Source organism: Schistocerca piceifrons, chromosome 2 (genome assembly GCF_021461385.2).
Source record: "Schistocerca piceifrons isolate TAMUIC-IGC-003096 chromosome 2, iqSchPice1.1, whole genome shotgun sequence".
In the NCBI taxonomy this organism is placed as follows: domain Eukaryota; kingdom Metazoa; phylum Arthropoda; class Insecta; order Orthoptera; family Acrididae; genus Schistocerca; species Schistocerca piceifrons.
In genome coordinates this window covers 743,090,563-743,110,970 of record NC_060139.1, presented here as the reverse complement: position 1 = coordinate 743,110,970, position 20,408 = coordinate 743,090,563, and the positions used below count along the sequence as shown (strand labels likewise).

General features: G+C 38.5%; 1 protein-coding gene across 2 annotated transcripts in view; it reads left to right on the top strand.

Moving 5' to 3' along the window:
* LOC124777944 (ubiquitin conjugation factor E4 B) overlaps positions 1–20,408 on the top strand; it is a 297,870-nt gene that overhangs the window by 73,273 nt on the left and 204,189 nt on the right. For both annotated transcript variants that reach the window (XR_007015809.1, XM_047253495.1), the window contains exon 7: positions 4,993–5,259. Coding sequence is in view for 1 of the 2 variants with exons in the window: in XM_047253495.1 (XP_047109451.1) it covers positions 4,993–5,259 (267 nt within the window). In the remaining variant the exon portion in view is untranslated. The remainder of the gene's footprint in view (positions 1–4,992; positions 5,260–20,408) is intronic.

Genomic DNA, 20,408 nt, shown 5'->3' with positions numbered 1-20,408 from the left:
GACCCCTACCACCTTCAGAATTTGGAAGAGAGTATTCCAGTCAACATTGTCAAGAGCTTTCTGTAAGGCTGCAAATGCTAGAAACATAGGTTTGTCTTTCCTTAATCTATCTTCTAAGATAAGTCATAGGGTCAGTATTGCTTCGCGTGTTTCAGCATTTATACGGAATCCAAGCTGGTCTTCCCCGAGGCCAGCTTCTACCAGTTTTTGCATTCATCTGTAAAGAATTTGTGTTAGTATTTTGCATGCGTGGCTTATTAAACTGTTAGTTCTGTAATTTTCACACCTGTCAACACCTGATTTCTTTGGTCTGGGATTATCATATTCTTCTTGAAGTCTGAGGGTATTTCACCTGTCTCATATACCTTGCTCACCAGATGGTAGAGTTCTGTCAGGGCTGGCTCTCCCAACGCTATCAGTAGTTCTAATGGAATATTTTCTACTCCCGGGGCCTTGTTTCGACTTAGGTCTTTCTGTGCTCTGTCGAACTCTTCACGCAGTATCATATCTCCCATTTCATCTTCATCTATGTCTGTTTCCATTTCCATAATATTGCCCTCAAGTACATTGCCCTTGTATATAGACCCTCCTTATACTCCTTCTTCCTTTCTGCTTTCCCTTCTTTGCTTGGAACTCGTTTTCCATCTGAGCTCTTGATATTCATACAAGTGGCTCCCTTTTCTCCAAAGGTCTCTTTAATTTTCCTGTAGGCAGTATCAGTCTTACCCCTAGTGATACATGCTTCTACATCCTTACATTTGTCCTCTAGCCATTGCTGCCTGGCCATTTTGCACTTCATGTCGATTTCATTTTTGAGACATTTGTATTCCTTTTTGCCTGTTTCATTTACTGCATTTTTATATTTTCTCATTTCATCAATGAAATTCAGTATCTCTTCCGTTACCCAAAGATTTCTACTAGCCCTTGTCTTTTTACCTACTTGATCCTCTGCTGCTTTAACTATTTCATCTCTCAAATCTACCCATTCTTCTTCTACTGTATTTCTTTCCCCCTTTCTTGTCAATAGTTCCCTATTGCTCTCTCTGAAACTCTCTAGAACCTCTGGTTCTTTCAGTTTATCCAAGTCCCACATACTTAAATTCACACCTTTTTGCAGTTTCTTCCATTTTAATCTACAGTTCATAACCAATCAGTTGTAGTCAGTCCACATCTGTCCCTGGAAATGTCCTACAACTTAAAACCTTGTTCTTAAATATCTGTCTTTCCATTATATAATCTATCTGAAACATTCCAGTGTCTTTAGGCCTCTTCCACATATACAACCTTCTTTCATGATTCTTAAACCAAATGTTAGCTGTGATTAAGTTACGCTCTGTGCAGAATTCTACCAGACGGCTTCCTCTTTCATCCCTGACCCCCAGTCCATATTCATCTACTACTTTTCCTTCTCTTCCTTTCCCTACAGTTGAGTTCCAGTCCCCCATGAAAATTTTCATCTCCCTTCACTATCTGAATAATTTCTTTTATCGCATCTTACATTTCTTCAATGCGGTGCTAGTTGGCATGTAAACTTGTACCACTGCAGTAGGTATGGGCCTCGTGTCTATCTTGGCTACAATAATGCATTCACAATGCTGTTCATAGCATCTTATCCATGTTCCTATGTTTTTATTCATTATTAAACCTACTCCTGCATTACCATTATTTGATTTTGTATTTATAAACCTGTATTCACCTGACCAGAAGTTCTGTTCCTCCTGCCACTGAACTTCACTGATTCCCGCTATACGTAGCTTTAACTTATCCATTTCCCTTTTTAAATTTTCTAAGCTATCTGCCCAATTAAGGGATCTGACATTCCATGCTCCGATCCATAGAACGCCAGTTTTCTTTCTCCTGATAATGACGTCCTCCCGAGTAGTTGCCGCCTGGAGATCCGAATGGGGCGCTATTTTACCTCCGGAATATTTTACTCAAGAGGACACCATCATCGTTTAACCTTAACAGTAAAGGTGCATGCCTTCGGGAAAAATTACAGCTTTAGGCTTCTCCTTGCTTTCAGCTGTTCACAGTACCAGCACAACAAGGCCGTTTGGGTTGATGTTACAAGGCCAGATCAGTCAATCATCCAGACTTCCCTGCAATGAAAAGGCTGCTGCCCCTCTTCAGGTTTCTCTGGCCTCTCAACAGATACCCCTCTGTTGTGGTTGCACCTATGGTATGGCTATCTGTATTGCTAAGGCATGCAAGCCTCCCCCCCAACAGTGAGGTCCATGGTTTGTGGGGGGAGACACTAGCTATGAATTTTAGTTTAGCTGTCAGTTACATGAAAGTGATACAAATTGAAGAAAGGGAGAGGGAGAGATGAAAGTGATACAAATTGAAGAAAGGGAGAGGGAGAGGGGGGGAGAGAGAGAGAGAGGGAGGGAGGGAGTGAGTGAGTGAGTGAGTGAGTGAGTGAGTGAGTGTTGATTCTTTTTGAGGGAACAGATATTAAACTATCGTTTTTTTGTGCTTGGTTTGTGAAGTCTTAAATACCCAAAATTCAGTTTCAGTTGAATTATAACTAGGCGTTCGTGTAGCATTACACCATAATGCATTCTATATTATAGTTATAAATATCATCATCAAGTAACCATTGCACTCTAGAATATTTTATCAGGAGAAGAAAATAGTTTTGTTTGTTAATCAATCAAATACAGATTACAGATAATGTAATCCCTCTCCTATTCATGAAGTATATGCCATATTGGTAATTTATGACAGGTTAAAACTGTGTGGCGGGGCATGAATATGGACATTTGCTGCATATGACACAGGCTGGAATATGGACATTTGCTGCATATGACACAGGCTGGAATATGGACAGGGGGGAGTTGTGGGTGCTTAAGAGGTGATTGAAAGAAATTAAACTAAACAAAAAAGTGTGGCCGGCCAGGGTGGCCGAGCGGTTCTAGGCACTACAGTCTGGAACTGTGCAACCACTATGGTCGCAGGTTCAAATCCTGTCTCGGGCATGGATGTGTGTGATGTCCTTAGGTTAATTAGGTTTAAGTAGTTCTAAGTTCTAGGGGACTGATGACCTCAGAAGTTAAATCCCATAGTGCTCAGAGCCATTTGAACAAAAAAAGTGTGTGTTTATTGCAATGATACAGTTCACATTCACACTCTTCAGGAAACATAGAATTATACCAAGAGCATCTAAAAGCAATGGGGTGGTTAGCAAGAAAGTTATTTGAACTGGTTACAGACCGTAAAACCTTACTGAACAATGAAGAAAATGATAAAAAGCTTTAAACTTGTAGGGTCCTATTGCCCATGTTGAAACTGACAACCATGTTTGTATGCTGCTTCTCATCGGTAGTAATGTTACAATTTAGACACCCCCTCCTATACACTTTGTGGTACAATTCAGATCTTCATCTTGTCATTGACTTCTCTCTACTCCATCAAAATTTCACATAATATCTCTCACACCCAAAACCTTCAGATACTCAGATGCGCACCAAACATTGTGTGTTAATAGAGTATAAACCAAAACACTGATTTAGTTCGTGCTATGTGTTGTTGTCCAGTAGAAGATGCGTAAACGATAATTAAAAGTAACACCAGAACCACGAAGTGTAGGCAAACCGTATCTGTGAGATCAAAATGCGAAGATCTCGGGTAGATGAGTTGGTAGAGCATCAGATCATTGTACTAAAGGTCATGAGTTCGAAACCTACTGATGGTGATTATATATATATTGCAGATTATGCCTGAAATCGTTAAATGGGATACCATTTTTCATTTTTCTGGCATGTGAAAGGATGTTTCAGAGTTTGTAACAATGTTCTTTTGGCAGTCTGCTTTCACTTCATTAGTTGAAAGTAGCAAACCTATACAGTACATTTGTATAGATAGGTGTGGTGTTACCTATGCAAATGTACGCTATAGGTTTGCTACTATCAACTAACAAAGATACTGCAGACTGCCAAAAGAACATTGCTACAAACTTTGAAACGTCCTTTTACACAACAGAAAAATGTTCTTCCATATAACAATTTTACATGTAATCTGTTAAAAAAAAATTCACCAGCAGTGGGCTTCAAGCTTAGGACCTTTAGCAAGACAATCTGACTCTTAACCAACTCACCTACCAGAGATCTGCACACTCAGAGCTCATAGATACGGTTTGCCTATACTCCGCAGTTCAGATGTTGCTTTTAATAGCTGTTTACGCATCTTCTACAGGATGACAGCAAACAGCACAAACTAAATCAGTGTTTTGGTTGATACTTTATTGACACACAACGTTTGGTACCGATCTGAGTGTTTGAATCTGGAGGTTTGGGTGTCAGCTCTAATTTCTTTCACAAACAATAAGCCTGAAGTTATGTTAAACATAGACTCTTCTTCTGATCTCCCTTCTTCATATGAGACCTCACAGTCATAAAGTGCAGCACTACATCAGTGCCACCAAGGATATTAGTCACATAGCGTCATTAAGTTTGGAACGGAAGCAGGAGAAACAGTGACAGCTGAAGCTTTGAATCGATTCATGAGGCATTTTCAGATGGCTTATTCAGATGGAAATTGTCAGTAAAATACAGTGTATGTGTTCAAGCCCCCGTCTGGCACACAGTTTTAACCAGCTACAGGTGTTTATTTACATTTAAGTATTTTAATGACAGTAGAAATGACAGCTTGTGAGAGTATAGTGGTTTTGTACAGAGTATTCAGTTGAATTTGTGAACCTTATCCAAGATCATTGGTGTTCTGATAAAAAATAAGACTGTGAAAGAAGCAAATTCTGTACAGTAGTTCATGATAAATACTAAAGATAATGCTGTGCCAGAACATCTCTCAGTTAAAAAATCATTGATTACAATATTAATTATTTGTCGAAGTCCTCATGAGGAGTTGATTTTAAATATAATCATTACATCAAGGCCTTGTCCCTGTTGGAAATTTTTAAAGGACATTGTACACTGTGTGTGATAGAATGTTGCTGAACTAATTTTGTTTTGTTTTTGTTTGACAATATTTCAGAGATGCAGTTCACCACCATTGAGTGAAGTTCTGTCAGATCTACGAGCACAACTTGTGCAGTTTGCTGCATTGGTCTTGCAGGGCTCTTTAGACAACTGGCCTGAGGAGAGGCCCACAAGTGCCACCTCTGGGTCAGTGGGAGGTCTGGGAGTGTCAGAATCCCTTCTTTTGTCACCTATTCTTTCACAGACACTGCCTCGAGGATTCCTGCCCGAACTTGTATCCCGAACTTATACATCACCAGGCCCAGGAGATGCCTTCTCAAAGGTAGGCTGTGTCAGTATTGTACTACTTTGTGTTTACTTGCACAGTAGTAAGTCCTTCAGTTAACTGTTCTTCTGTCTTACTGTGTGGGAAACATGACCTTTTCTCCCATTATTCCAAGTCACAAGGTAAATAAGACACTTGAATAAGTGACATAGTTTATTAACATTGTTGAAATAGTGATTCTTATATTTTTTGTTGGTTAGTGATTTGTTGCATGAAATTAAAAGAAAAAAAGCTATTACTTCTTCCTTTCCACTCTTCCAAGTTTGACAACTAAAAATGAGCGAGGTGAATGTAATAAGGCTGATAGTAAACATTAGTGTTGCAGAATACACTGATTAGCTTTACATAATCAGTTTATTATGTTCATAATCTTCTTAGATGTCAGAAACTGTGTTTGAATGTTGCATTTTATTAATGTTTCCTGCATTTGTAATACAATGTTAAACCATATATGCTTCATGTGTCAGGTTTTGAATATATGTGGTGACTTCAGAAAGTAAGTTTTGTAGAGTGCTGACAGCACTCAATAGGGTGAGTGGTCATGGTGACAGGCCAGTGGCAGGTCTGCAGCACTGTGGCACCATGTCCCACAAGGAGACTCAGTGCAGGCAGCAGCTGTCTCAACACAGTCTCAAACTCATGGCTGCATCTGGCAGTGCCCATTCGCTTCATCATCTGGCATAGAGCTGGTGTCTTGATGGTACTGCTGGACGTCAAATGAATCTGCTTCAAAATTTCATATCTGTTTTTACATCAAAGAGGCGGCACCTTTGTTGCATTGCTATCCAGTTCTTGGCCAGGTAGCTCACATCCAGGGTGTTGTCATGCTCTCATATTTCCCTACCCGCATTGGTTCTTACTGCTAAGCGGTGCAAGTTCCCACTTAATATGGCTAGCTCATCTCATAAACCTTCTGCTTATGTGTTATTCTAATTCACAGGTTGCCACACTGCACTTATTGGTACATAGTTGCTACTGCAACATTTCATGGCAGCTTTCTTACAATATCTTACTGATCTCACTAAAAACTGAGTAGCGAGACTACACTGCCCATCTTCACAGGGAAGACCCGGCCCCTCAGGTCTTGATCAGGACTGGTTTTTCACCATGGCTACTTCCACCTTTGAGCAATGTAATAAGTGCACACCAATAGACTGGCAATTCTTAACACTATACACTTACTACACTAAACTTTAGGACTGTGTTCCATCTTCCTCAAACCGTACAAATTTATTCTCCATCTCTCTCTTGGGGGATCCAGTCCATTAGAACCTAGACTACCCATGGATCAGGTTCCTCAATGGCTCTTAATCTCAGGTAAATAAAATCCATGCAGAGCAAAATCAGAGTCACAATGACACTATGAATTGTGACACTCAAGGTCACGTTTAATCGATGTCTACCAGCTCAGTACTGTTCCATGTACTGCATTAGTTGCTTTGCAGTGATCCACCCCTCATGGGCGGATATCGTCTGTCTTAGTGAATGGAATAAACTTGGTTCCCAGGTTTTGTTTAGGAAGTTAATGTTTTGTTTAGGCAACATCTCTAAGGGCTTGTCCAGCCAATATAGCTTGGCTGTATTATATTTAAAAGAGTAACTCCCATTGTTGTAGCCAGGAAATGAAATGTTGGTGCTGTAATATCACACATGGTACCGTTAACTAACAACCAACGGCCTCTTAACTCAAAGCACTTGCTCCCATGAGCTTACCTTTTTCTTAGCAACTTGCAACCACTATTATGTCGTACACTCCATACACCTGATGTAATATTGCTTTCTGGAAGTATGGCTTTGACCCCATCACTTTCTTTCAGCATGGCGCATGTGCTTCCACCCATGTGGATTTTTCAGGTAGGACATATGATGACCATCCCACTTTGGCATTGCTATAATTTCACAGGGTGTATACGACCTGGGAGATCTGGGAAAAACCCGGGAATTTTTTCATCTGGGAAAAACCTGGGAATTGTTTAGAATTCTGGGAATTTTTCATTGTTTTGGTTTTCAGTTAAATTTTTGTGATTTTGACTGGTAAGAACCAATACTCTAACAAAGGATATTACTGTATCCTGCTACTGCAGAATAATGCTGCAGCAACAAAACATGAACGAGAGAAAAAAATGAAAATAAAACTTAAGTTGCAAAGGAAATGGGCCATATACAACAACAAAACAGTTCTCATACAAGCGCCTGCCAACAGCAATGTGTGTCAAAGGCTTTAGGAAGGCTAAGCAATTCTTTATAACAAATTGCCTCCGATGAGTGTGACGTGACAACTTTAAATTAGATTCGTTTGAGCTGTTGCGGGCGGGCTCTTGAACATGCGCAGTTGAGTCACGCATGAGTGATACATTCTCCCGCGTCTGGTTACAGAAGTGTGGTTGGGCGCCACTACTTAATATTGCCCTGGTTCGGAAATACAGTAAATCTGGGGCTGATGCACAGAGCAGTCTGAGTTGAGGTGGGAAGTCTCCATGTGACCTGTGTTTACGTTCAGTGATTTTGTTGTTTCCTCTTCATTTATTGCTCTCACGTTAAATGATAACAAAACTGATTTTTGTGGCCGGCAGCTATCAAATCAATTAAAATACGTTCGCATAATTACGGAAGACTAAAATGTGTCATTAGTTTCAGATTTTATCTCCACCTTTCTGACAGTCGAGCATTAATCGCCTTACAGAACAATGAAGTTATTTTTGCCGGTTTGCTAAAGAGATTTGGTTGACAATTAATCTTTTCTGCTGAGGCAGTCAATTTATTTCAAACGAAGTGTTTAATTTCACACTATTGGCTAGTTTCAACTGTTCGCTGCATTTCAAGTGCACGTATGGCATTATGCCATAATAAAAAACCAGGCATTAGATAATACAGTACTGGTGCTCCAAGAGACTATACATACGAATGTGCATTTTTAGCTGAATTATGCGTTTTAGTATGGTTCACGAAATTCCGACGCCCTTGAAGTATCATCTGAAGTCTTGTTTCTTTTATGACATATTTTCTTATTTGTGTGTTCGCACTACTGAAGAGTGATCCTGCTATTGGCTTACTACATCACGTGTCCTATGCTGCCATCAGCTGGCGAGATCACGTGACGTGAGCTATGACTGTCTTACAAAAGCGCATCACAATCTCGATTTCAATGTTCTGGAAAGTAACATGCGGTGTTTAGTGGAATTAAAATTTATACTTTCGTAATAAGAAAATATGCAGCGTATATTGTAACGGTACTTTGACTTCCGCGCCTCCGCCAATACAAAGTTATAATTTACGATCGCGCACGCAGAAGAGCGCTGCGCCAGCGACCGATTTTATAAATAATTTTGTTCTTTTTTATTTTTGCGTAGGTTTTTGTTTTTAAGAACTAATTGATGACTCTCTATCTCTTGTCTTGATACGAAAGACGTGTATTTGTCGGCGATGTGTTGAATGTGCCTTTGGGTGAAAATTAAAATTACATTACAAAGCGAGGTTGTTTCAATAGCTAATGAGGAGAAGATAATAAAGGTAACAGTACAATTGGCGTCCTGGTGACAGGACTTGCAATCTTCGGATTTGATACAAGTGCAGTTCGGATTTGATACAAGTGCAGTTCGGATTTGATACAAGTGCAGTTATTATAAATTTTGGACATTTTATCTAATTTTAACCATTTAATAGCATCAGAAAATGAATTTGGACGAAGTCTCATTCATTTCAATTGTAATGTTACGTGCATGAAATTTACAACAATATTGTTTTCCCTGTTATTAATTCGTGTTAATTTTCATTTTCATGTTGAGGAAATTAATTTGGTAAAAACAAAAAAGGGAAAAGGATAACGTTCCATAAAATAATTTGCACGGACGCAAAAGAAAAATTTTGGATTAAAAACTGTATATTTGTCGCTACATTTACAACATAAGACTGAAAAAAAAAAAAAAAAAAAAAAAAAAAAAATTGGTGAGTACAGAAATTTACATTTTTTCCAGTTTCAAGCAGCCATCTGTACTTCCTTTATTCCGATCCATTTATTTCGAAATCATTTTTTCAAATTGTAGTTAAAATTGATTTACTACTATTATTGCAAATGATAAGTGAAGAGCATATTCACAGTCATTTATTTGTGAGAGGGAAATTTCAGTACCAGTTTAATAATTCAATTTCTAATTAGAAATCATATAGAAATATCCATTTCCATAAGAGAAATTTCAGATTTCAACATACCATATTTAAAAAAATTTTTTTTTTACCATTGGAAAATTTTATTTGCAATTAATTACGAAAATCGCAAGATGGACGCTAGACGCGTAGAAATTGTTTCCGCGGACGAGCTTAGTGAAAGTGACACATTGCAAAACATGTCCGACAGTCAAATGAATATTGAACTTAATAGTGAGGATGTTCAAGACATAATTTTACCGGATCGATTAAGACAACAACCCCTATATTTAAACAGATATACAGGCGAATGGAGAGTGAGTACTACGCGACAAAACGTGACATTGACAACGTCAACTTCAGAACCAGACATCAATCAGACACGAAAAAATGACGAAACTAAGACACAGGACTCCGACATGCTCAACCAGATTCTGAAGTTACTTGGTGACCAAAACAGAAAATTTGACACTTTAGACAAAAGATTTGACGCTTTACACGACTATTTAAAACGTGACACTGGGAAATTTGATACTAAATTCGATGAACTGACACGGGACATAAAACAAAATTTTGAAAAACAATCGAGACAAAGTGCCGACTTGACAGAAACCACCAGTAGTCTTGGAAGGAAATTTACTGACTTATCAGACAAGGTTACGAGACAAGAAAAGGTATTTGTGGAATTCAGTGACGAGACAAAAACTGACTTACAACGATGTAATGAGAAATTGTTAACAGTAGTTTTTGAACAACAGAAAACCAGTACCAAAGTTGACGAATTACGACAGTCACACAATTCCGTAAAAACAAACCAAGAACACTTAGACCTGACGATTATAGACCTTTCAGACAGATTAAATGATGTAACATTGGAGCAGAAATCCTTACAAGAAAAGTTAGAAAAGCTTGAAGACAGAGCAGATGTAGCATCTTTAAAGAGTGACACAACTCTAGCAGAAAAACTTGTACATGAATGCAAATTATGTGATGATTATTTAGATGAGAAGTTTGAGACAATGACACAGATCATTTTAGATAAGACAAAGGAAAAAGTAAAGTGAGAAACAGATAATATTCAGAAAGAGGTACGTAAACTTAAAGAAAATGTAATACCAAGTTCGTCAGTGATACCAAAACCCATAACAGGCAACCAAAACAAAAATGAGAATCCAAATAATGCTAGACTCAGCACACAGCAGAAAATAGAATTACCAATGAGTGATACAAATCCCAATGAACCATTTTCAATGCTACCACAAGATCAAATTTACTATCAGATATCACCACATACTATGCACAGTTTGACACAAAATGCAGGACCCATAATATCATCGGGAGTAGCTGATGAAACATTAGTACGACATGGATACTTTCAGACATTTTCATGTGATGAGAAAGACAAAGTGCATCCGATTGTTTTCATCCGCTCTTTTGATGGTATTTTCCCGAGACATTGGTTAGAAGTCGATAAAATTCGATATGTTACAAATTTGTTACGTGGAAGAGCAGCTAAGTGGGGAGCAGCAATGAAAAGACGATGTTTAACATTTGAACAGTTTGAACAAGCATTTCTTGAGGAATTCTGGTCGATCACAGAACAGCAAAGTTTAAAACGAGAAGTATACAATCCAGAAATTTACAACCCGAAGAAAGAGACTTTACGTCAATACTTTGAACGCTACCTAGACAAAACATTATATTGGACAAAACCAGCAGATTTACCAGATGTAATTAGAACACTTAAAAGCCACTTACCATTTCCTTACCGTGATAAATTAATAGGAGTGTCCGAGGACAACATAAAGAATTTTTTCAGTTATGTTGATGAGATAGATGTTGTTTACAGAGCTGCTATCAGGAATTTCAATCAATTGTATCCGATCCATCCAAGCAATTCGCGTGCGCACAACAGAAATGACAGAGGCTATTGGAATCCGCCTCCGACACCACAACAAAACACTCAAAGAAACAATTCGCACTACACTGGGACAAATCCATTCAATATTAGGAGAAACAACTCGCAGCATTGGCAAGGAAACAGTAATTATTACTATAATGGTTATCCGAACAGTAATTACAATCAGAACAATAACAGTTATATTCAAAATAACAACAACAGAAGAAGGAACCGAAATTGTAGAGATCAAAGAAGAGAGGATAACAGGTACCATCCAGGATATTTTCAGAGAAACAACATCCAACAACATCCAAACATGTATTGCAGGAATAACAGTAATGACAATACCAGTTACAGTCATGGGCGAAATAATGTATGGGGAAATCACAATGGACCACTGCCACGACACATGCAATACAGCAACCCTCAATTCGTACCTAACGGAACTCCCAATGCGACAGAAATGTAAATATTATTGAGTTGGGCAATGAACCCAACCCACAGCAACAACCGAATTTGCCGGAAAACGAACGACGACCGAGCTAAGCGCTTGAGTTACGGTCAATAGGGAGCAGAGCACAATGGAACCGACGATTTGTTTTCTCCGATATGACGACAGTAAGAAAATAGAAAGAGAATTATAACAGGATGTAGATTTTAATAGTACCAGTAAAACAAAGAAGATAATTATATATTTTTTATATATAATTTTTCCCACGTGGAATGTTTCCTTCCATTATAAAGAAGATAATTAATATGATATACAGTTATGATGAGCCTACATTTAAGTTATACAGATACTTACAATCTAATGAATGCAGGTAAGTCTAGAAAGCAATGTGAACCATCCAATAGCTAATAAGATATTTGGTTATAAGAGGAGTTGCTGTTGAGGCATATACACATAGAGGAGGCAGAGAACTGAACAGAATTATTTTCTTTAGGAGGCATGTGATAATAGTAATGTTTATATGAGTGATGTGAGTGACTGAATGAGATGAGTGAATGTAATTTTAGTTTAATAAGCGGACAAATAGTAATACGGAGAGAGGTAAATGGAATATAAGATGAGAAAAGGGTATTATTATTACTATTATTATTGTTGTTGAAGTAAAAAGTAAGTGGTGATGAATAAGAGGAAAATATATATATAATGCTGAGGAATAAGTATATGTTATTTTGTGAAGAATGAATAATGGATAGGTGAGAATGTTATGAGTAATTGAGAATATGTTGAGAGGAGAGAAACTAGATTTGAACGCTATATCACATGTACTCATGGAATACAGAATGAAAGTAGTGGAAAGAATATTATTTATTGAAAGATTGGTATGCCTGAGATAATAACTTACGTGATGTCTTACATATTCTTATAACTAAAGGTGAAAGTATAGATTTATGTGGAAAGAATTATTTACAGCAGCCACTGTTGGAAATGTACCAGAAGATTTAAATCTATAACACTTTAACACTAATCTAATGGGAACTTGTAATGAAATTTTTGGAGTTATGTAGGCTTGACACTTCAGATTGGAAGAATTATTTAAGAGAACATATTTAGCAGTCATCTAATGACATAATTAAAGCTCATCTACTGTACTGAACTAATGCGCCATTAAATAGAAAGGAGAAAACAAAACGTCAGTCCTCTGTTGCGGCTCATACTCTCATCCCTCCCTTAGAAAATTTTGTACATGTTGATGAAATATTTGACATTATATAATTCGTGATTATCTGACAGTATGGAGAGACATACACACACATTTATTTATGAATAGAATTTTACAGGTACCACAAGGTAAATACAGAATGGATATACAGCATGGAACACAGCAGCAATTATCTAAGAAGATTTACTAATTTATTAAGTAAAACATTTATTTATATTGATTGATACTCATGAAAGGAAGGAGATGAACTACACAAACTTTATAGGAACATGATTGACTTGAACTATATATATATATATATATATATATATATATATATATATATATATATATATATATAAACACACACACACACACACACACACACACTTACCACACTGATGTACATACTTGTAGGATCCTAAGATATTTAGAGGGGCACCGCTCTTAGAAACGGTAATAGAGGGGTACCACTCTTAGAAACAGCAATAGTGGGGACACGACACTTAGAAGCGGTATTAGTTATAGGAATTTTTACATTATATCAAGTTAACATGTATTTTATTTATCATATTTTATTTTGTATAGTCCACTGTAGGAGATGACTTTACTAGTATTTATGAAGTAGTTAGCAACCATCCCATGAACCTATCCTCCTACAGAGGGCTGTCTTGAAGCTTGAAATATGTGTAAATTTTATTCCAGGAGGCGAGATGAATTTTAAGTTGAATATTCTAGTGAGTTGCCACAATTATCTTCAAATGTTGCAAGTGTAACGAAAGGGAAAGGAACAAAAAAGGAAAGAAAAGAAAAAAAGAATGAGCTAACAAATAAAATAAATAAAATGTATATTTCAATCTGAATGTAATGTAATTCACATGTCAGCACAATGAGATTGAATGTAACGTAAAAATTTACTATAGTTTTCATTTAATTCTGTATATGTATTATATGACAACAATGTAACTATCTCATGTAATGATTAATTGTAAATGTTTGTATATTTATGTACTTACTATATCAAGAAATGTATTTTAAGGAGATGTTAATGAGCTGCAAAGGACTTGTGCATGTAGCACATGATTCATATAAATGGAACTGAAAATGCAAAGTAGAAACCAATGTGATGGAACACTGGTCAAGCAATATTTACGTAGTGTCAATATGCTTTGAAGTGTATGGTGTTGTGGAATCGGCAGGTCTTCAGGTTGGTGTAAAAGACAGGCTCATCACCTGTGGTAGGCAGTGAGGTGTTTCCTGTGCCCTCATTGACTATTTATACCCCGGTAGACGCCACCAAAATTCGACTGCTGGAGATCACAATTTCGTGTTGACACATTGAACAAACTTTGGATTTTCTTCAAGTCACACGCAAGAGATCCAGGCAGTACACACACACTCAGAATCCGATACTACGTTTAAAGACATTGGAGCAATATAATAGAAACATTTATTGTTCGAATTAATTCCATTGTAAACACAAATCATGTGAACTGAATTCAAACGCTGTGCTAAGCAACGATAATACGCTGCAATTCAAAGACATTAATGTTACGACTCCTAAAGAAGATACACACCAAAAAGACTGTATACAAAGACTGATATGCAAAGAGCATTGTGCTCAGAAATATTTTTTGTAATATGTAAATTTTCTATACTGCCACACTCGCTTGCGGAGCGTGTCAGTAGAGGAGGCATTGTAATGGTACTTTGACTTCCGCGCCTCCGCCAATACAAAGTTATAATTTACGATTGCGCACGCAGAAGAGCGCTGCGCCAGCGACCGATTTTATAAATAATTTTGTTCTTTTTTACTTTTGCGTAGGTTTTTGTTTTTAAGAACTAATTGATGACTCTCTCTCTCTCTTGTCTTGATACAAAAGACGTGTATTTGTCGGCGATGTGTTGAATGTGCCTTTGGGTGAAAATTAAAATTACATTACAAAGCGAGGTTGTTTCAATAGCTAATGAGGAGAAGATAATAAAAGGTAACACCACAATATGTTGCTGCACAGCAAAGGTCTTACAAAAAAATTTTTTCACTCCCTGAGTTTCGTTTTCTAAAGTGCCGAGTTCTGTTTTCTAAAGTGCCGGGAAATTCTACTTCGGTATATAAAACCACAAACATTCAAAGAATTGATGAGTTTTACTGTGCCGAGGAAGAGTTATACTGTCACTTAATACGGAAAGAAGTGTGTTTTCACCCAGGATAAAGTGTATTTTTAACCGGGAAATACGGGAAAAATCCGGGAATTTTTTTCCTTGTCCACGTATACACCATGTTTCACTACCACATACCGATCCCCATCTTCCATCACCATTACCCTCGCTGACACGTACAACCATACACTATCCATTTTTACATCCACAATTGTGCCATGGTAGTAGGAAGACAGGTTCTGGCTGATGGACTCTGCTACTAGTTGTTGTTATGATGATAATTATCTCTGCACCTTCCACAGCCCCTTCAGATATTGCTCAGGTGACAATAAGACCAGACTCAGTTGCCCATGGAGTGACTGATGAACAGCAAACTGCATTCAACAACTCCAGATACTATCTTGTAATGACTTCAACAGTCTCGTCAGTGTTATTGAAGCCCTTTATACTTTGCATCCCTATTTCAACTGTTTCTAAATCCCAGTTCAGAGTGCTAACTGATGTCTTGACAAAATCTATTATCTTTTCTAGTGAGCTATCGAAGCATGCATGTGTTGTTCAGCATGCTACTTTCCAAACCCCCAGTCCATGTGGAATGCCACTCAACAGCCACTCTGTTCCCTTCTGAAAATTTTCTTGTGACTTCTGACACCGTGATCAGCTCACTTAAAGTCGTTTGCATCCACTGTCCAAAATGTCGTTTGCATCCACTGTCCCAAATGTCGTTTGCATCCACTGTCCCAAACATGATCTTGAGTATCCTGCCTCCAACATCTGTCAATTCCCTTTTTATCCTTCATGACTCATGCGGCACTACTTCTACTACTTCCTGCATCTGTTCCTTCAGTTGCACATATGCCACAAGCATTTTCTTGGGTTCTTCAGATACTTCCCTCAATACGCCATTACTACTTGCTAATTGCTGCAAACCTAAAAAGACCTATTCCAGCCTCCTTATCTCATTCTGTTGTTCCTATACATTGAATATTAAACATAATAGCCGTTTTTGTCTAGATAATACCACATACTGCTGCCTGGAAAACAAAACTCCTCCATCCAGGTGATGATTTTGCTGCACTCCCACTCTGCTCCAGCCGAAGAGATAAACCACTGCCAAAAAGCATTCTTCTTCCCTCACCTTTTCTGAACTGCACTCTGAGGACAGCGACTGTTGTCACCTCACCTCTCTCCAGAAGCCTGCTATCTCTGAACAGCACTTCTCACCAATAACAAAAGATAATCTTTATTCTAAGAGATACATATAATCCTACTCGAAATTACTTCAATAATATACACAACACACAAAAGAAAATAACCAAAACCACAAGAATCACAATAGAACACAAAATATGATGACTACTTCCTCAATCTTAACGATACAGTATATGAGGTATGTGGAGTTCCTTCTCTTTTTGCTTATTGTCCCACTTCGTATACTTCCCCTCTCTTCCTGGGTCCCCTAATATTACCCATGTGATTGCTTCTGGCACTCCCATGAATGGTTATAAACATCCAACATGTACAGTCATCAATCTCTTTGGCAGATGTAGCTTCACATTCACAGGTGACATGGTTTCAGTCACTTGGTACTGTGTCACAAACTTACCTTCCGTTTCAGAGTATAAGAACTGGATAGCACTCACCTTGCATTGAGGGCAAGTTCCCCTACACTTTACTGCCTCCTGTTGGCTTTCCAATGCCTTGGTGTTTGCTTGTTGGACCTTCAACACATCTCACTGTTTTCACAAATTTTCAGGCTGATTCTCATTTCCTGATCCTTTATGCTTAATCTCATTGAATGGTGGCATCTTCTTGCCATACACCACCTCGAATGGTGGCAACACAGTGCTGGTGTGTACCTTTAAATTATTTGCACTCACCGCAAAAGTTAAATATATGTCCCAGCCCGTATGGTGAGAGTTCATCCAATAACTAAGTATCCTCCCAGTTGTCCAATGAACCTTCTCTGCCCTTCCATTAGATTGATGATGAAATGGACTAGTTCTTAATTTCTTCACTTTCAACAACTGACACATCATCTTCATCAGGTCAGATAAGAAAATCGTCCCGTTATCCATAATTATTGTCTCCGGCCTCCGAACTTAACGTCCATCTACTCACCAGCAGTTGTGCGACTGTGACTGCCTCTTGGTCCAGCATAGGCACCATCTTTACGCAATGAGAAAAATGGCGTATTATAGTCAGCACAAAATGATTCCTTGCTGACCTTCCATAGAATGGTCCTAATACATCCACCTTAGTAACACGAAACAGTTCCACTGCATCTGGCAATCTCTGCAATAGTATTTGCTCCTGTCTCAAATCCACATGCTGTACACAGTTTCTGCTGTACTTATTAACATCACTTTTCCTTCCTCTCCAGCAGTACTTCTCTGCCACCCTGTCATTCAGCACTCTGCATCCCCCATGGCCAGATAAAACATGATCACGCTTTTAGCTCAGCACTTCTTTCCTTAACTTCGTTGATATAACCACTTGTGGTCCTGATCTCATTGCATTACATAACAACCTGTCACACTTGGTGGACTGCTGCTGCTAACTGTACTACTTACACTCCTCACAGCTCTCTGTGCTGCATGCCACTCGGCAGTGTCCTGACCTAGTGCTTGTAGCACCACTACCTTCCTGCTTAGCGTGTCCTCATTTCCATATTGTCCTCCCTGGTTTGTAGATTACTTTGCACTCAAATATGCTGAGGTTTAATGCCAAACTCCTCAGTCTACTAGATGGGTCCTTCAGACTTAATAACCACTTCAAAGCAGCATGATCAATCACTGCTTTAACTTTCTTCCCATACAGGTAACACCAGAAGTATGTTACTTTGTACACCAGGCTAAGCATCTCTCTCTTTGTGGTAGAATATTTCTTCTCAAGTTCATTCAATTATCTCGAAGCAAAAGCAATAGGATACTGCTCTCCATTGACCTCCTGGCTCAGAACGAACTCGAGTGCACAGTTTGACACGTCAGATGATAACACAAATTTCTTCTGAAGATCTGGAGACACCGACACTGAACTCAATGTAAGAAACACTTTAACTCGATAAATGATTTATGACACTCCTCAGATGACACAAATTTAATATCTTCCTTTAGTATTTGTGCAAGCAGCCTTGGTCTATTCGCAAAACACCTCGCAAGTTTTCAATAGTAATTTCCAAGACCCAGTAAAGACTGTAACTCTTTGCTCATTCCTGGTACTGGAAAAATCCTGCACTGCCTGTATCAATCTCGTATCATTCCTCACACCAACCTCACTAATTACATGACCTAAGTAATTTATTTCTTCTAACGTGAAGTGACTTTTTCAGTAATCATTGTTAGATGAGATACTTGCACCTGCTGAATGCTTTACTTAGTCTTTGCCTATGTTCCTGCAAATCTCTTGAAAAGACGATTATGTCATCCAGGTACACTAAACAGTGATGAATCTTCAGTCTTTCAACACTCTATCCAACAAACGCTGGAATGTAGCTGGCGCATTCTTTAAACCAAATGGTATAGTTTTGTACTGTTAATTTCACCAAGATACTGAAAATGCAATCTTTGCTCTATCCTGTGGACCCACCTCTAATTGCTGGTACCCACTCTTCAAGTCTATCATCAAGAGATACCGGCAAATGCTCCATATTATCAGTTGTTTTCGTGATGTTTGGAATGTGGTAAGCATCTGTCGAATTCTTACTGTTCAGGTGGTGGTAGTCACAGTAAAATCGATATCTCCTCAATCTGTCTGAAGACTTCTGCAGTATAATTACAATTCCTGCAATACTCTCTCCTTCTTCTATGACGCTGGTCAACTGTTAATTGATAAACTCCTCCAAAATTGGCTGCAGAGACAATGGTATTCTGTACAGCCTCCAGTACACTGATGATTCATTCCTCATCAGAATCCTGTGTTGGCTTAAGGGAACTGCAGGCAAGAGCCCTTTTGGCAAGAACGAGACTTGAATCTCTAGCAACAGTTCTTCCGCCTGTTTCCTCTCTGTTCCCCTTACAAGCCTCACTTTCTCACGCAATGTAATCTTAGTGGCATCCTGTGCTCTTCTGTAGCCTACACCCTCTGTGGAACAATATTTCTCTACCGCAGTTTCTAACATTGCCACTAATGTTCCCTTTAACAGCTTAAACCTCCTCGACACCAAAATTATCCACGTTGCCTCCATCCCTTTCCTGTATGTGTACAATACTTCATCTCACTAAACAACTTGCTGCTTCTAATACTTCACTATCCTCCAGCATTCCAGTATGCACAGCATATCAACTGGTAAGTCAGGCATCACATTCGCTCACAGCAACATCCCAAGTACCACTCAACACACAATCAAGCATTAAGCCTTAATGTCATTGTTCACAGCTTAACTGGATTACCTTGTACAACAGATACTCCTCACGACAGATCAGCATTGATGACAGCTCCTCCAAGTCAGAATGTCCTCGCACTAAGTTCCACCTCAAATCATCAAAGATCAGTTATGATGTGATATTGATGCAGAAAGTCTAACCCTAGGATTGTCCTGGTTCCTCACTTACATGAGACACCACTTTCACACACAACATAAACTTGGTTGTCTCTAATTAAAAATACCCCGTTACCAGCCCCAGTGGCCATACATCATTATCCCCTATCCCACGCAAATTATAATGTGGAGGGTCAAATTGCTTCTTACCCACTAAACCTCTCGAGGCCACCGACACATGTGCCCTTGTGTCCTACAAAAATGTATACTTCTTATCATGTATGACACCCATTGTGGCACATTCTGCCCCCTGCATTTGTACTTACTGCTTTCTCTTCTACTGGAACACCTTTCAGCAGGTCTGGGGCTCTTGTATCTCACAGAGCATAAAGTCAGTAATTCAAAGGAATAGAAATGAAAAACGGCCTCACACCTGTGGCATCCTTTCTGTAGTGCTTTATCACTGTTGCAAGCATTAGCATGTTAACTGCAAGAATGCTTGATTACATTAATTACTGCTAGTCTTGAAGCACAGTTTCTTCGACGGAACAACAGTTATATAGAAATTTAATCTACTTGCTCTTATGTTCTCAAACAAACTGGCCATCCAGTAAGGTTTTCTGACCAAACCATTCTATTCTGTCCTTATCCAAACTCTTGAGATCTCCTTCAGTTTCATAGCCACTTGATTGTTTCGGAGAATGAGTACTTCACCAAATTTCTCAATGACCGCAACTGCTATAAATACTGCGGCTAAGGGCCAATTTCTCCTTTCACAACGAGTTTCATCCATCATGAATGATTATAGTCATTT